The sequence below is a fragment of the Chiloscyllium plagiosum genome, chromosome 5 (genome assembly GCF_004010195.1).
Source record: "Chiloscyllium plagiosum isolate BGI_BamShark_2017 chromosome 5, ASM401019v2, whole genome shotgun sequence".
Taxonomy (NCBI): domain Eukaryota; kingdom Metazoa; phylum Chordata; class Chondrichthyes; order Orectolobiformes; family Hemiscylliidae; genus Chiloscyllium; species Chiloscyllium plagiosum.
The window spans coordinates 57,021,957-57,038,954 of NC_057714.1; the positions used below are offsets into that span (position 1 = coordinate 57,021,957).

At 40.1% G+C, this 16,998-nt stretch overlaps 2 protein-coding genes across 2 annotated transcripts in view; one reads left to right on the forward strand and one right to left on the reverse strand.

Annotated features, from left to right (window-relative positions):
• Window positions 1-10,748, reverse strand: part of LOC122549914 — a 371,205-nt gene extending 360,457 nt beyond the window's left edge. Inside the window, exon 1 of the mRNA XM_043690137.1 lies at window positions 10,722-10,748. The gene's annotated coding sequence lies outside the window, so the exon portion shown is untranslated. The remainder of the gene's footprint in view (window positions 1-10,721) is intronic.
• Window positions 10,749-10,883: 135 nt separating this feature from the next.
• pdia4 (protein disulfide isomerase family A, member 4) overlaps window positions 10,884-16,998 on the forward strand; it is a 40,378-nt gene continuing 34,263 nt past the window's right edge. Inside the window, exon 1 of the mRNA XM_043690136.1 lies at window positions 10,884-11,108. Within this exon, the coding sequence (XP_043546071.1) occupies window positions 11,027-11,108 (82 nt within the window). The 5' untranslated portion in view covers window positions 10,884-11,026. The remainder of the gene's footprint in view (window positions 11,109-16,998) is intronic.

Below are 16,998 nucleotides of genomic sequence, written 5' to 3' on the forward strand. Positions count from 1 at the left end.
TCACCTTGACCTCTTTCCACCTATCACATTTCCGACGCCCCTCCCCCAAGTCCCTCCTCCCTACCTTTTATCTTAGCCTGCTGGACAAACTTTCCTCATTCCTGAAGAAGGACTTATGCCCAAAACGTCGATTCTCCTGTTCCCTGGATGCTGCCTGACCTGCTGCGCTTTTCCAGCAACACATTTTCATATTTGTTTCTGTGTCAATTAGGACGATACTACTACCTTGCCAAATTTCACACTTGCTGTAGGGCACATCTTTATTGCTTTACATTAGATTGAGCTTCTTCCTGAAGGAACCTTACCCATCTTTGCCTAGTCTCCATGGGAGGCCCAACTGTTTTAACACCTAGTGAGAAGGGAAGGCCATTGTATTGGATGGGTTATCTGTATCGAGTAATTGTCATTGTTAAGAGCAGAATCCTTTGAAGTGCCCAGCCCTGTCACAATTCCACCACCTCTTTGTAGCATCCCTTGACAGGAATCAGCTGCACGGCCAATTGTGGAAATATGACAGCCGGAATTGGATCTGTGCTTGCTGTGTTGAAATTTGTTCCAGCTATCTCTTCAGCCTGTGATGAACTAAAAAAGTTATAGATAGGACCAAACATAAAGAAAAAGCATACCATTAAATAAGGGTGCCACAGTGGCTCAGTGGTTAGCACTGCTGCCTCAGCACCAGGGACCTGGGCTCGATTCCGCCACAGGCGATTGTCTGTTTGGAGTTTGCACATTCTCCCTATGTCTGCATGGATTTCCTCTGGGTGCTTTTGTTTCCTTCCACAGTCCAAAGATGTGCAGGTTAGTTGGATTGGCCATGTTAAATTGCCTTGTAGGTGGATTAGCAATGGGAAACGCAGGGTTACAGGACAGGTCTGGGTGGGATGTTCTTTGGACGGTCAATGTGGACTCAATGGGCCAAATGGCCTGTTTTCACACTGTAGAGATTCTATACAAATTCCATCAAGCAAAGACAGATGTCAAATGGCAGAAAAAATTGACAGAAAATAATAAAATAGCAAAGAACGAGGAAAAGAAATCTAATAAGGTTGGAAAAAATGCAGCACAGAAGAAAACAAGATAGAAATAGAAGAAAAATCAGCATAAATTTCTAGATACTTTAAACAAAATGAAAAACAAAGGGAGGCCTTTGGAATTTAGACTGCAGAATTAATAATGTAAAATGAGGAACAGGCAGATTAATTGAACAGTTAGTTTGTATTGGTCTTCCCTATAAAGGTTGCAAGTAATTTAGGGCATTTTCTGCTTGGCATTACATAATGAATGGTGCTTTGCAGAGATCACAACTGGGTCCTCAGCTTGTCATAATTTCCATAAATGACTTGGATGACAAGATGGAAGGTATGGTGGTAGAGTTTGTTGATGACCCAAACATAGGTAGGAAAGTAAGTTATGAAGAGGATGCAAGAAGTCTGCAAAGAGAAATAGATATGTTAAATGAGTGGGTAAAGGTCTTGTAAATGGAATATAATTTGGGAATATGTGAAACTGTTAATCTTGGCAGAAAGAATAAAACTGAAGCATATCATCTAAATGGTGACAGATCGTAACGCTCTGCAATGCAAAAGGATCTGGGAGTCCTTTTGCACGAATTTCATATGGTTAATATGTAGGTACAGCAAGTAATTAGGATGGCATACAGAAATCTTATTGTTTATTGAAAGGTGAATTTAATACAAAAGTAGAGAAGATGTATTACAGTTGTACAGGTCATTGGTGATACCACATCCAGACTACTGTGTACAGCATTGGTCTCCTTAATTCAGAAAGGCTGTAAATCTGTGAGAGAAGACTTACAGATTCACTAAAATCTTCAGAGAAGATTCACTAAACTAATATCTGATCTGTAGGATGTGCCAAGTGGTGTTCCACAGGGGTCGGTTTTGGCCTTCAACTTTTTGCAATTTATATCAATTACTTAGAGGAGGAAAACAAAGGCATTGTAGCTAAATTTGCAGAAGACACAAAGATGGGTAGGAAATTATTTGTGAAAAGGACATAAAGCGATTGCAGACACATAAAGATAAGTTGTTTGAGAGGGCAAAAATTTGGCAGTTGGAGTACCATGTGGGAAAATGTGAAGCTGTTCCCTGTTGCAGGAAGAATAAAGAAGTATTAGTTAAATGGAGAACAATTGCGGAATTCTGACGTGAAGATAGAGTTAGGTGTTCTAGTGCATGAATCACAAAACATTAGTATGGAGGTAATGCAGAAGGCTAATGGAACACTATTTTATTACAAGAGGAATTGAACATAGAAGTCAGGATATTATGCTTCAATTGGATAGGGTTTTGGTGAGATCACATCTTGAATACTGTGTATAATGTTGGTCTCCTCATTTGGGGATATAGTGGCCTCAACTCCTCATCCAGCATTCTGCATAGGTATGCAATCACCTCTGTTGGTAAGTAGAGTCTTCAAAGACACCAGTACTGTGACAGGCCTCGGAAGCTGAGCTGCTGTAAGTACATACTGTGAACTCAGTTAGTGTCCTTTATGTGCACCAACCAAGCAGTACGGCAGGGCTCTTCTGCCCACTGCTACCCTTCTCCATGTGGCTGCTGAAGTTTGAGGAGAAACATTTCCAGTTATTAGTTTCTGTAAGAATCCTTCAAAATTGCAATTCCTTTGAAGACCACCTCTTTCCAGGGGCAGTCCTGATTTTTTTTCTGCACAACTGTACAGAATATCTGCACAACTGAAGGCACGCCAGTTTCAGGCAACAATCTCTTCTCTCTATGCTCCATTTCACTGGAGTGTTGAGTAAATTAATCTTTGTGAGATTGGTGTTCTTTTTATAAAATTCAAATTGCTGTTTTAGCCCAGCCTTAATACTCTCAATTGAATGCACATCGCCAGCCAACAGACCAGAGGTCATGGTTCCTTGTTGTCCCTGAGAAGTTAACCCGTAGAAAGGGAATATCAGAGAGCATCTTTATGTAAGCTCCTCCACCTCCAATCTTAAACCAATTGGCCCAGGAGAGTTTAGTCCATATTGTTAGCCCTGACTGGAGCACCAGTGGTGCTGGAAAAGCACATTAGGTCAGGCAGCATCTGAGGAGCAGCAAAATCGACATTTCGGGCAAAGGCCCTTCATTCAGGCTTTTGCCCGAAACGTCAATTTTCCTGGTCCTCAGATGCTGCCTGATCTGATGTGCTTTCCAAGCACCACTCTAATCTTGACTCTAATCTCCAGCATCTGCAGTACTCACTTCTGCCTGGTACACCTATTTGACATTTCTATTTTGCTCCAGCAGAGGGCTCTACACTGCAGACAAGACCTCGTAATCTAATTCATCAAAAGACCTGAAATTCCAACTTGCAATAAATGCCCTGACACACCACTAAGCAACACCAAATAAATTGTAACAGGACAAATCTATGCTTTGAATTCTAAAGCACTGGAATTTAAAAAGTGTGTGAAATTCTGATGTGTTTTTATCATTCGTGGATCTGGGCATCAATAATTACTCACCCCTAAATGCGCTGGAGCAAATGGTGGTGAGTAGACTTCTCAAACTGCTGCAGTACTTGGAATGTATGGACACCTGCTGTCAGGAAGAGAGTTCCAGGATTTGGACTGAGCAACTGAGAAGGAATGGCAATATAGTTTCTATTGAGGATAATATATGGCATAGGAAAAAAAATGTGTAGGGAACAGCATTTATACATGTATCTGCTGCCTTTGTTTGTCTTGGTGGAAAGGATTCTGGATCTGTTGTCAGAGATGTCTTGATTAATTGCTAGAGTGCATTTTATGGATGATATAAACTGCTGCCACTGTGCATTGATGTTGGAGGAAGTGAATGTTGAAGGCGATGGATAGATTGTCAATCAAACAGGCTGCATGGTTTTTAGATTTAGATTAGATTAGATTAGATTACAGTGTGGAAACAGGCCCTTCGGCCCAACAAGTCCACACCGTGGAGGAAGTGAATGTTGAAGGCGATGGATAGATTGTCAATCAAACAGGCTGCATGGTTGTCCAGCTTCTTGAGTTTTGTTACAGCCACTCTGATGGAGAGCACGCAACAACATTCTTAACTTGTGCCTCATAGATAATGGACAGATATTGTCATGAAGTGAGTTACTCACCACAAAATCCCTAGCATCTTTTTTCTTAATTCACTTATGAGATTTGAACATTGCTGTCTGAGCTATCATTTATTGCCCATTCCTGGTTGTCCTTGAGAAGGTAGTGGTAAGTTGCCTTCGTGAACTACTGTAGTTCATGTGCTGTACGTAGACGCACAATGCCAATACTGAGCAAAGTCCAGGATTTTAAATATTTTACAAAATACTTGGCAATTTTTTAGTTTAAAAAGGAAACAATTGTATTTTAATTCCTGGAGAAAGTGAGGTCTGCAGATGCTGGAGATCAAAGTTGAAACTTTATTGCTGGAACAGCACAGCAGGTCAGGAATTCCTGAAGAAGGGCCTGTGCCCGAAACGTCGAATCTCCTGTTCCCTGGATGCTGCCTGACCTGCTGTGCTGTTCCAGCAATAAAGTTTCAACTTTGATACATGAATAGGCAAGGAATAGAGGGATACGGACAGCGCAGAGGCAAAAGGTTTTTAGTTTACAAAGGTGTCATGCATCAGCACAGGCTATGTGGGCCAAAGGGCCTGTTTCTGTGGTGTGCTTTGATGGTTCGTCCGGGTGGCCCAGAGGTGCTCTCTGAATCGCTCCGCAAGTAGGCGGCCTGTCTCCTCCTGCCCAATTGCACTGGTTCATTGAATATTTCTTGTTTGTGATTATACAAATTTTGTCTCTGTCGACTGAAGGGCCTTCCACTACCATCTGGAAGCAGAATAACTTCAAACTTTCACACACACTTTGGTCACCAAATTCTATTGCATATTATTTCTTTCTAAGCCACAACCCATATCATGATCAATTACCTGTATATGATTAAATTCTATTGGCCAAGGCTGAGCAATGCTTATTGCCAGTTGGTTTAAGGGATACATGATGCATCTATAATTGATGTGGAGATACCTGTGTTGGACTGGGCTGGACAAAATCAGAAATCACATGACACCAGGTTATAGTCCAACAGATTTATTTGAAATCACAAGCTTTTGGAATGCTGCTTCTTTGCCACTTGAAGTTTGACTTCTGACTTCATCAATGATTGGTTCTTAATAAGCATTGGCTGATGTCATCTTCCACTCTCTCCTGACTGGTTCCTTAAGTTGTCAATTATCTGTGAGTCCATCCTCTTTATTAAATTTGTTGTTATCATTTTGCTAAGTTAAGAGGACGGTTTGAAATTTTTCTTCAGCTCTTTGTTAACGAAAGATGGAGGCATTTGCAGTCAGAACCCAGGACAGATATCCTTGGGATCATATTTCAATCTTCATTTAAATTGGTGAAGGTCCCATTACTCAGACACTGACTTTTCACTGACAGTTTGCTTTCATTCTTTAGAATCATTTTGTGCAAGTTTGGTGGTTGTCCTCTCCATCCAGTATCAAGCTGTGAGAAAATGGCTGGAAATACGCATAGAATTATAGAAAATGTGCACAAGCAAGTGCATTTAAAGACCAATAGAATATTTTGAAGTGTCTGCATCAGGGATTTATGATCTTGGACTGATTACAGAGATTTAAACAACTGTAAACTTCTGCAAACTAAACTGTAATTTGAGTAGTTTATTTTAGCTCTTTTAATATGTGGGGTAAAGGAGCTTGGAAAGTCATATTTGCAAGTATTAATGGAGAAGGTCAGTTTAAAAATGTGCAAAGTTATTTAACTGGTAGCAAGTTTTTTTTCAAAAGTGAAAATGTCATTTTTATTTAACCTTTTAAGAAAATAAAGTTATTTATGACCTTAAAAGACCTTCAGTTCCTATAGATATTCTGCATTCTCTATGGAATCAAAGTGCTGTGAATTTGTAATGTATTACTTTTCATAGTCTGTTTCAGATATATGTTGACAAAAATGTTTGAAGTGAAAGTTTCAGAGAAGTGAAAATGCCTATAGTAAATGTTATAGTGAATTACTGAGATTGACCTTCAATGTAATACTGCATCTCACATTGAACAAGTTATTTTTGAATTCTTTTAAACATGGAGGCTGAAAACTTTTTTACTAGAGTGTCAGAGGCTGAGGATCGTTCTGGTAGGAACATATAAAATTATGAGATAAGTTGTATAGTTAATCTTTTTCCAAGGATGGAAATGTTACGTACTAGGGGGCATAGGTTTAATGTGTGAGGGGTAAGTTTAAAGGAGATGTACAAGACAAATGTTTTTACACAGAAGGCGGGTACCTAATGCACGCTGCCAGGGGTGGTGGTAGAAGCAGAAATGATAACAACATTTAAGAAATGTTTAGACAAACCAATGAACAGGCAGGAGATAGAGAAATATGAAGCATGTGCAGCCAAATGGGATTAGTTTAGAATAATATAATAGTCGGCATCGACATGGTGGGATGCAGGGCTTGTTCCTGTGCTATACTGTTCTATGTTTCATGGATACTGTCCTCTGTAGACATGTGTGATGACTTCCATGCTATTGAAACTCCAATGGTCGTTACGATGTTGCTTTTCTTGAGAGCACAATGCAGACATGGTGATCATCAAGGAAGGTCAGACATGCCACGATTTCTACACAGAGAACCTCAGGGTGACATTGTAATGATAAGGCATATCCATTGAATATTTGGCTCATGGCACCATTTCAGAGGACCGCCAGTGAGGTGCAGGAACTATACAACATCACTCATGCAGTGATGCACCAAGTTGGAGTACTTCAATTCAAGATTGTTTGGAATGATCCATAGTCAAAGCACTGGCACATGATTGACAATATTCACTCCCAAGACCAAAAAGGTGTCCTTACCAAAGCAACGACCAGTGTGGATGACTGCTAGACAGATGACTGGGTCATCCGTTCTCAATATTTGGCAAATGTCATTTCTGACCTGTCTGAAGAGATTTTAAAAATTTAAAATATAAAATTTTGAAATATCATGATATGGCTGATATTTTGTTTTTATTTCAAAATCTAGGATGTCAAAACTCTACGGTTTCAAGGAGAAATTAATAATAGTTAAGATAAAACTTAGAAAAGTCAACATAGTGCTTTTTACTTCTCTGTTAACGTTTGTTGTCAAGGCTGACCAACAGTTGTTCCTACCATTTTAAACCAAATAGGCCCTTGTATCCAGTCAAGTACACACAAATAACTACTGTGAGTCACTGTGGATATCAACCTAAAATTCCTTAAGTTCTGAAGAACTAGACCTGAGACATTAGTTCTGTTTTCTCACCTCAGATGCTGACAGACCTGATGAGTTTTTCCAGCAATTTCTGTTTCTATTCATCCAGAGTTTGCTGGGTTACCCAAAATGAAATTGAATGAATGAAATGAGAAGGAGAAAGCATATGAAATTTGGTAATGTTTTAATGATTAGGAAGGTCACTGATTTTTAAAGTTAAAAATCACATAACACCAGATTATAGTCCAACAGGTTTAATTGGAAGCACACTAGCTTTTGGAGCGACGCTCCTTCATCAGGTGATAGTGGAGGGCTCGATCGTAACACAGAATTTATAGCAAAAATTTGCAGTGTGATGTAACTGAAATTATACATTGAAAAATTGATTGTCTGTTAAGCCTTTCATCTGTTAGAATACAGTGATAGTTTCACTTCTTTCATGTGTAAATCACAAAACCTTTTTTTTAAAGTTGCATTCTCGGGTTAGCTGTTAACAATGGTGATAGCTAGACAATATGTTGAAGGTGTTAGCTCCGAAAGCTAGTGTGCTCCCAATTAAACCTGTTGGACTATAACCTGGTGTTGTGTGGTTTTTAACTTTGTACACCCCAGTCCAACACCGGCATCTCCAAATCATGATTTTTAAAGTGTTTGCGTTGGCTGAAGGAATGCATGTATTTATTTACATCAAGCCTTGTAACTCAACAGCGATGGTCTGAACAGCCCAGTAACTGTGGAAAAGCTGAAGGTTAGATTAAAGCAAACACAATGATTCAGATATGATAATGAGGACTATATATTAGCTGAATCAGTGATTGCCATGGAATTGTGCTGTGTAAATATTAATATTCATTGCATGACTTACAAGTGGTGAACAGCGAGCACAAGCTAAAGTCTTATATCACAGTTCATTAAAACTAAGAGATAAGCATTTTTCCAAAGAGATACAAGCAGGTTAGAAAGGTTACATCACACGGAATACAGGGAGAACTAGCCATTTCAATACAGAACTGGCTCAAAGATAGAAGACAAAGGATGGTGGTGGTAGAGGATTACCTTTCAGATTGGAGGCTTGTGACCAGTGATGTGTCACAAAGATCAGTGCTGGGTCCACTACTTTTCATCATTTTTATAAATGATTTAGATGTGAACATAAAAGTTAGTAAGTTTGTAGATGACACCACAGTTGGAGGTATAGTGGACAGCAAAGATTACCTGAGAATACAATGGGATCTTGATCAAGTGGCCAATGGGGCAAGGAATGGCAAATGGGAGTTTAAATTAGATAAATGCCAGGGTTGGAGGGTTTAAGCTATTGGGAGAGGCTAAATAGGCTGGGGCTGCTTTCCCTGGAGTATCAGAGGCTGAGCAGTGACCTTATAGAAGTTTATAAAATCATGAGGGGCATGGATAGGGTAAATAGACAAGGTCTTTTCCCTAGGTGGTGAAGTCCAGAACTAGAGGGCATTGGTTTAGGGTGAGAGGGGAAAAATTTAAAAGAGATCTAAGGGGCAACTTTTTCACGCATATATGGAATGAGCTGCCAGAGGAACTGTTCGAGGCTGATACAATTGCAACATTTAAAAGGCATTTTAGATAGGTAAATGAATAAACGGATATGGGTCAAGTGCTGGCGAATGGGACTAGATTAGTTGAGGATATCTGGTCAGCATGGACAAGTTGGACCAAAATGTCTGTTTCCATGCTGTACATCTCTATGACTCTAGGTTTTCATGAGTTATTTGATTATAAACTGACTTGGAAAACATTACAAAGTCATAGAGTTACACAGCAAGGAAACAAACCCTTTGGTCTAACTCATCCGTGCCGACCAGATATCCTGAACTGATCTCGTCCCATTTGCCACCAGGTGGCCCATGTCCCATTAAACCTTTCCTAATCATGTACCCATCCAGATGCCTTTTAAATGTTGGAATTGTACCTGCTTCCACCACCTCCTCTGGCAGCTCATTCCATGCATGCACCACCCTCTGAGATAAGGCTGCACCTTAGGTCCTTTTTAAATTTTTCCCCTCTTATCTTAAACCCTCTAGTTTTGGACTCCTTTACCCTGGCTATTCACACTATCCATGCCCCACGTGATTTTATAAACTTCTATGAGGTCACCAGCCTCTGACGCTCCAGGGAAAAAAGCCCTAGCCTAATCAACATCTCCCTACAGCTCAAACCCTCCGAACCTGCCAACATCCTTGACAATCCTTTCAAGTTTCACAACATCTTTCCTGTAGCAGGGAGATCAGGATCGAACACAGAATTCTAAAATTGGCCTCACCAATGTCCATGTTTGTGATATTTGCCAGTTGTCAAATTGATTATTTTCAGAACACTGAATATTGTCAAAGGTGTCAAAGCATTGCCTCTTTGCATGGAAAACATATTAAGCAACTTGCCTCACAGTAACAATTTGGCAAGCTTTGGGAGGAGGGGAACATCAATTGATTAATGATGGGAAGTTGAGATGGAGTGGGCTGATCACTTGTTCTGGTCTGATCTTCAGCCAAGTCCACACAAAGAACCAAAAGAACTGTGGATGCTGTAAATCACAAACGAAAACAGAAGATACTGGAAAAGCTCAACAGGTCTGGTAGTATCTGTGAAGAGAAATCAAAATTCTGAGAGTCACTGGACCCAAAACATCAGCTTTGATTTCTCTGCACAGATACTGCAAACCTGCTGAGCTTTTCCAGCAACTTCTGTTTTGTTCCACATTAAGAAGTTCACTTGTGATTTTAAGCATTGTATAGGTAAGATTTTACAGCATTTTATAGCATACTTTGCTTTAATAAAAATCTTTGGATATGTTGTTAAAACGGTCTTGGGTTATTAATAGTCGAAAATGTGTTGCTGGAAAAGTGCAGCATTCCTGAAGGGCTCATGCCCGAAACGTCGATTCTCCTGCTCCTTGGATGCTGCCTGACCTGCTGCGCTTTTCCAGCAACACATTTTCGGCTCTGATCTCCAGCATCTGCAGTCCTCACTTTCTCCTTGGGTTATTAATATCCAGAGTAAACCCAAAGGACCAGGGAAAGGGTGAATAAAAGCCTGTAGTTCCTCACTGCAAAATTCTCACTTTCTTAATATTTATATGGCTGCTCCAGTAAGTTTTTCATCAATGGTAAACCCCGAGGGGTAGATCGTATGGAATTAAGTGATGGCAATGCTCTTTTCCTCAAAACTATCCCTTTATCTAATTTGGTATTTAGAAATCTGTAAATCTCTGAATAGTCTGGAAGGCTGACCTTCCATAGCCCTCTGGGTGAGAGAATTGGATTTTGAATAGCAACCGCCACCTTATGCGTGTAGTGACGTATTGCCACTCTGAGACCTGAATCTTTAAATGTAAAGGCTCATGTGACTCAGGTTTACAATGAATATAATACTTCGCACCCACCCATACAGTAACATCAATGCAAGCGGTTGCCCAGACAAGCCCCACTACTCCGCCACTCACTTGCTCCCACGTCGACCTGCGCTCCGCTCACCCCCGCCTTTCCGACTCTCCGAGTGGCATCATCCCATTGGGTAGCCTAGCCGGCCAATAGGAAACGGGCAGCTCAGGGAAGCTTGCCGAATGGGAAGAGCGACGCGTCTCCGTCCGACTCGCGCAGGCGCGGCAGCCCGGGGATATACCCGCGAGAGAGCGCGAGCTGGAGTTTTTGAAGTGGGAGACAGTTGTTGAGCGCGAGGTAGAGTCTCAGAGGTGGGGGAGGGGGAAACGCCTGAGCTCCTCTGGGACTAGAACCGTACTGAGCTCGAATGGAGCTGAAGAAAGTGTCGTTGCTACTGCTCCTCCTCCTGACACAGCTCGCCCTGACCGCGTTGGCCCAGGATGAGACGGGTAAGCACCGCTCAGGTGGCATTCACGGATGCTCGTCTCCAGCCAGTGCAGCCGCCAGTTTCCACCCTCCGCCCCATGCATGCAACCTCCCCTGTAGATCGGTTCATTTGTAGATCGGTTTCGTACTCGCTCCTGTTCCCCAAGATAGTCAGTCCAACCGGTCTCGATGCGTCGCGACACCACTTGCAGGCGCCGGAACTTGATTTTGAAGTCCTCCAAAGAACCTGTGACCCTTTGAGCAGGAGTAGACAAAATCGTGAGCTTGTTCATCTGTTTTGAGAACAGAACTTCGGGCGTGATGCAGGCAGGGCACACGATGTTGATGGACTCAGTTTCATACGAGGCGTTGCTTTCTATTCGGCTTAGTTGCACGTTTGCTAAACTTATAAAATACAAAAATGTGCTAACAATAGTGATCTGTCCACTGACTTGTTGGTAGTGTTGAAGTTAACACACGTGGAACATACTTTGTGTGCTTAAGCGTTTGTGATTGGTATGAAACATTTTCAGCATTTGGCTCATCAACTTGGTGCTAAACAAATCTGTGGATGCTGGAAATCTGAAATAAGAACTGAAAATGTTGGAACTCAGCGGGTCTGGCAATATCTCTGGAGAGAAAGCAGGTCGCATTTGGAGTCCGGTGACCCTTCAGAACGGATTGTAGCTAGGAAAAAATTGGTATGTTTGTGGAGCATGGGGTGAATAATAAATGATGTCTGGAGATGGAGCCTGGAGAGGGAACAGCAGCACTTGAGCAAACAAAAGGAATGGGTAAAGATCAGTCAGGGAGAATCAATAGCTGCTAATGGGGACCATTAGTGACTGGCATTGGGTTGATTGTGGTAGCAGCTGGTGTGCTGCCAAAGCTGTGTGTATGGAGTTGGGGGAAGGACATGGAGGAAGGTGACTGGGTCCTCTGTTGTTTAACTTTTTTGCAAATGCTTATAGTCTTCATTCATCAATGTTTAAAATCAAAGCTAGGTATTCTGGTCAAATCAAAGGTAACTAAAATGTGGAAGGTCCCCTCAGATGTAGTGGCTGAAAGTTCCAGACAAAAGAACCAAAGACCATGGATGCTGAAAATCAGAAACTAGAACATAAATTGCAAGAAAATCTCAGATGCTTCTGAAGAAGGGTCACTGGACCACAACTGTTGATTCTGCTTTCTCTCCACAGATGCTGCTGCTCAACCTGCTGAGTGTCTCCAGCAATCTGTTTTCAAATCCAGACAAAGTTGATCAGGTGGATTTCACCTCTGGCTATTCTATGAAATTGTCAATGAGATTTTCTGTGATTCATTAAGCATTTAAGTTAGTGACTGTGGTTGTTTAATTACCTTATTCTGGTCTCAGCATTTAGATAAACTTTCTGATCTATGAATGAAAATTTCTTACATTTGCTTTTAAAGACTATTTTGTGCTTTTAGCAAGTGTGACATTCATGAGTGCACAGCAGGAAATGGATTTATTTAAAATGTCAACTAAATTTGTTGTCATGGAGTTGATGGATGACAAGCAGTAAAAAGTATAAGCAAACAAAGATTGGGGAAATTCAACAGGTCTGTCAGTATCTGTGGAGAAATAAAGTTATTGTTTCAAGTCCTGTGCTTCAGAACCAAGTATGTATTAGGATGTTAGCAGATGGTTTATCCTCCGCACAAGATAAAACAATTGGTAATATGAATGTGTCCCTTTGGTTGTTGCTGGATTTTTTTGTCCTTTTTTTCCTCTAAAAGTTGAGGTAAACAATACACTTGACTTTTTGAATGTAGGCATTATACTTGGGAATGGATTATGGCTTAACAGTTGTCCTGGAAGTTTGCCAAGTGCCCCCAGTGCTTTATATCTACTTTGTGGAAAGTCTCAAGTCATCCAACATCTGCTCGATTCTACTCCATCTTTCTCTGATTAATCTAATTATACCCTTTGAATCAAGTCTAAAATTTATAAATCCAAGTAATGAAGTCTGGGTCTGAGATGACCCTCGGTTGGACTTCAATTCAGAATTGTCTCTCAATTGCACACATAATTGTGCATTTGCTAGCTACCTTTTGAACACACTACAGCTATGTATAATGTCCTGGCGATCAAAACTCCAGAATCTCTTTCCTTTTGTACTGCTGCTATCAGGTTTCCTTTGAACTATATTTTAAAATCATCCTCAACCAAATCTCAGTAATTTGAATCTACTTATGTGACTTCTTCATTTGCACTTCATTTTGCCCTATAGAATTGAATGTGCTGATTTCTTGTGATGTTTCATCACTCTTATTAAAGATATGGTTATGACATCAAGAGTAACGAAAGAAAGGTCATAGTGTTACTGGGTTTTAAAAAAAAAGGAAGCCATTTGCTAACAAATGCTACTGGGAAATAAGGGGCATACTTGCCAGATAATACACTGTACACTTCTAACCCTCCCCCTCCCCAAATGCAAATGTACTCACATGACAGGCTTGATACTTTCCAAATTTGAATCAGCTGTACAACAGGATAAGAGTTTGAGAGAGCAGGAAATCTATTAAATCATAAAGGACTAAATTTCTAAGAATGCATAGGAGGGTACATTTAAGAAATGTTAAAAATCTGTTTTTTCTGGATTTTATTTATCATTTCCCACTACTTCCAATTTACGATATGCCAGTGTATGTACCTGGACCACTACTGTATTTAATTCAATTGATGCAGCATCATTCTCTACCTACCACAATATTGTCAATTCACTAAATCTTGAAATATTATCCAACCATAACAGCTTGCTCTTTAGTGAACTAGGTAAAAAGTGAACTGCCTATCTACTGAGGACAACTACTTTCAAAGAATCTAATGGGTTGCTTTAGCACAGTCTGCTACTTCTAAACTACATTGACTGTCTGTCTAGCATATGCAGATCTTTCTTTCATCAACTTCAGATAAGATTTCATCAAAGGAGCTTGTAGTTCTAACTTGATGAAATGATCTCTTCCATTTTTTTAAAAAGTCTGTCACTTTTTTTAAACCACTTAGCCAAGTATAGTGATCTCTTGAAAAGAGGTGACTGCATTCAGTTCTTTGAAAATTACTACTTGTGTATTTTTTTGAAAATTTCTAGTCGATTACGGTTTCCTTAAGTTCATTTGTGAACGCTTCCAAAATAGCGGTTTACTATTTTAGTAATTGCACTGTTCTCACTCATTGCGGTGATAATTTACTAGTGATCCAACAGATCTATATGCTATTTTTGTTTCTTACAGATTGAGAAGGTTTAAAAGATCCTATGGAATTTATTTTTCAAACATTTGCAGAGGAACCACGATTATCCGAAGGCCATAGGCGGGGAATATTTTGTTCAGTTAATCGAATGCTGGATAATATAATTTAGCCATGCATGGGACATTGCTATCTTGTTTGGATAATCTGAAATTCAGATAATTGAGGTTCCATCAGGTGCATTATTGCTTTCTTAAATGTATCCTCCTATGCATTCGTAGAAATTTAGTCCTTTATGATTTGATAGATTTCTTGCTCTCTCAAACTCTTATCCTGTTGTATGGCTGATTCAAATTTGGAAAGTATCAAGCCTGTCATGTGAGTACATTTGCATTTTATTTTGGGGAGTGTTAGAAGTGTGCAGTGTATTACCTGGCGAGTATGTCCCTTTATTTCCCAGTAACATTTATTAACAAATGGCTTCCTTTTTTTTTTACCCCAGTAACACAATATGATCTTTCTTTCATTACTCTTTGTCATAGCTATGTATTTGATACTCCAGATGAAACATCACAAAAAGTCAGTACATTCAATTCTGTAGGGTAAAAGCAACTTAGTGACTGCAGTGAACTGATATAACTACACTACATAAATGCAGTCAGTACTAGAATTCATTGTAATGCTAATTTTCAGTGGATATCTTTTTAAGCAATATTCATTTCGCAGATTAACGTACTTAAAAATAAATCTTTTTTGACAACTGTGGATTCCTAAACATAGTAGCTAGTTGGCAAGTTTTTTTAAAAAAAATTAAGTGAATATTGGCCAAGATGCCATTAAAGTCCCTGCTCCTGAGATTTACCTGAGCAGTTAGAAAAATCTTTGGTTTCTGTCACCTCAAGACAATAGGGCATTAATTCAAGGGAGATCTTGAATGTGCACAAATTGATTGTGTGCTTTAAGCCTATAACACTTTTTTTAAAAGCAAAATAAATTGCCAACAGTAATTTAATGTTAAGCTTTGCACAACTAATTTGACACATGGAAAAGCTGATGGATATCACTGCAATTGCTTGTGGATGTTGGGACTAAATTGGGCAAGTTGAATTAACATTGGAAGAGCAGCACTGGTGATCCCTCGATCCTTCTGCATTTTGCCACATTATAGAACTGTGGATCTGGATATATGAAACAAATAGCTGAAGATGCTTAGCAGTTCAGGCAACATCTGTGGAGAGAAAGCAGCATTAATATTTCGGGCCCAGTAATCTATCTTCAGCAATTTTGTTTTTGTCTGACCTGTGTTTTTGAAATCCTTTCTGAGATCTGATTGCTGAAAAATAATGGAAAATCTTCAGACTACATTTTAGTTTCCGATGATAAACTGTTGGGGCTTCTGCTATTGAAACTTCTTCAGTTTTGTTTCAAACTTTTCGAGAGGTAGTGCTGCTTTCAGCTCTGGGCTCTGATTTTTACTGGCAGACAATACAGAACCCCTCCAGCTGCCCAAAGCTGTTAGGTGTGTACTGGAAAAAAAATGCCCACTACCGCAGCCTAACGGCTGTTGCTAAGTGACACAGTTGAGACCATTAGGGCTTTTTGGGTCTGTTTGTTCACTGATTAAAGTAATAAAAGTCTGAATAGCTTCACTAGGCATGTTTCCAAAGGCTTTTTTTTTGTTAATAGGTGAACCGTAGCCATATCAGCCTTTTTGGACATTCCAATTTCAAGCAAATGTTAAATCTTTTGCAAACCCATCATGTCCAATCTTGTCCCTATTCTAATTTGCATATACATAAGAGTTTGGGTTGAATTTGCGGTAAGACTGTTTGCTCTAATCTTCGCATTACCGCTTCTGCTAGGAGTCCAGAGATGGTGAGCCCATGGGTGTGCCATTGATTTGTTTATATATTTGGTTGTTGAATGTGAAGTTTGTTGTGAGGCACAAGTCCAGAAGTTTGAGTATGCAGTCTTTGTTGTTAGGTTCCCCATCTTGTTGGTCTGTTCTGTATATTGAAACTTGACCTGCTGTGCTGTTCCAGCAATAAAGTTTCAATATACAGAACAGACCAACAAGATGGGGAACCTAACAACAAAGACTGCATACTCAAACTTCTGGACTTGTGCCTCACAACAAACTTCACATTCAACAACCAAATATATAAACAAATCAATGGCACACCCATGGGCTCACCATCTCTGGACTCCTAGCAGAAGCGGTAATGCGAAGATTAGAGCAAACAGTCTTACCGCAAATTCAACCCAAACTCTGGGTCAGATATGTAGATGACACCTTTGTAATCATTAAAAACACAGATAGAAAACACGCACCGGATCATCAATGCCACATTTGGAGGAATCAGATTCACTAGAGGAAGAAAAGGACAACCAACTCCCATTCCTAGACGCGATAGTACAGAGAACACCGAACGGAGAATTCACCACAATTATATACAGGAAAGCCACACACAGACCAAGTCCTGAACTACGAAAGCAACCACCCCAACACACACAAAAGAAGTTGCGTCAAGACACTGTTCAAAAGGGCCACAACACACTGCAGCACACCAGAACTGCAAAAAGAGGAAGAAGAATACCTCTACCATGTATTCGCCAAAAACTGATACCCCCACAATTTCATCAACAGATGCCTAAGGGAAAGACAACAGAATGAGGACATGCCACAATCCAAAGGACTATCC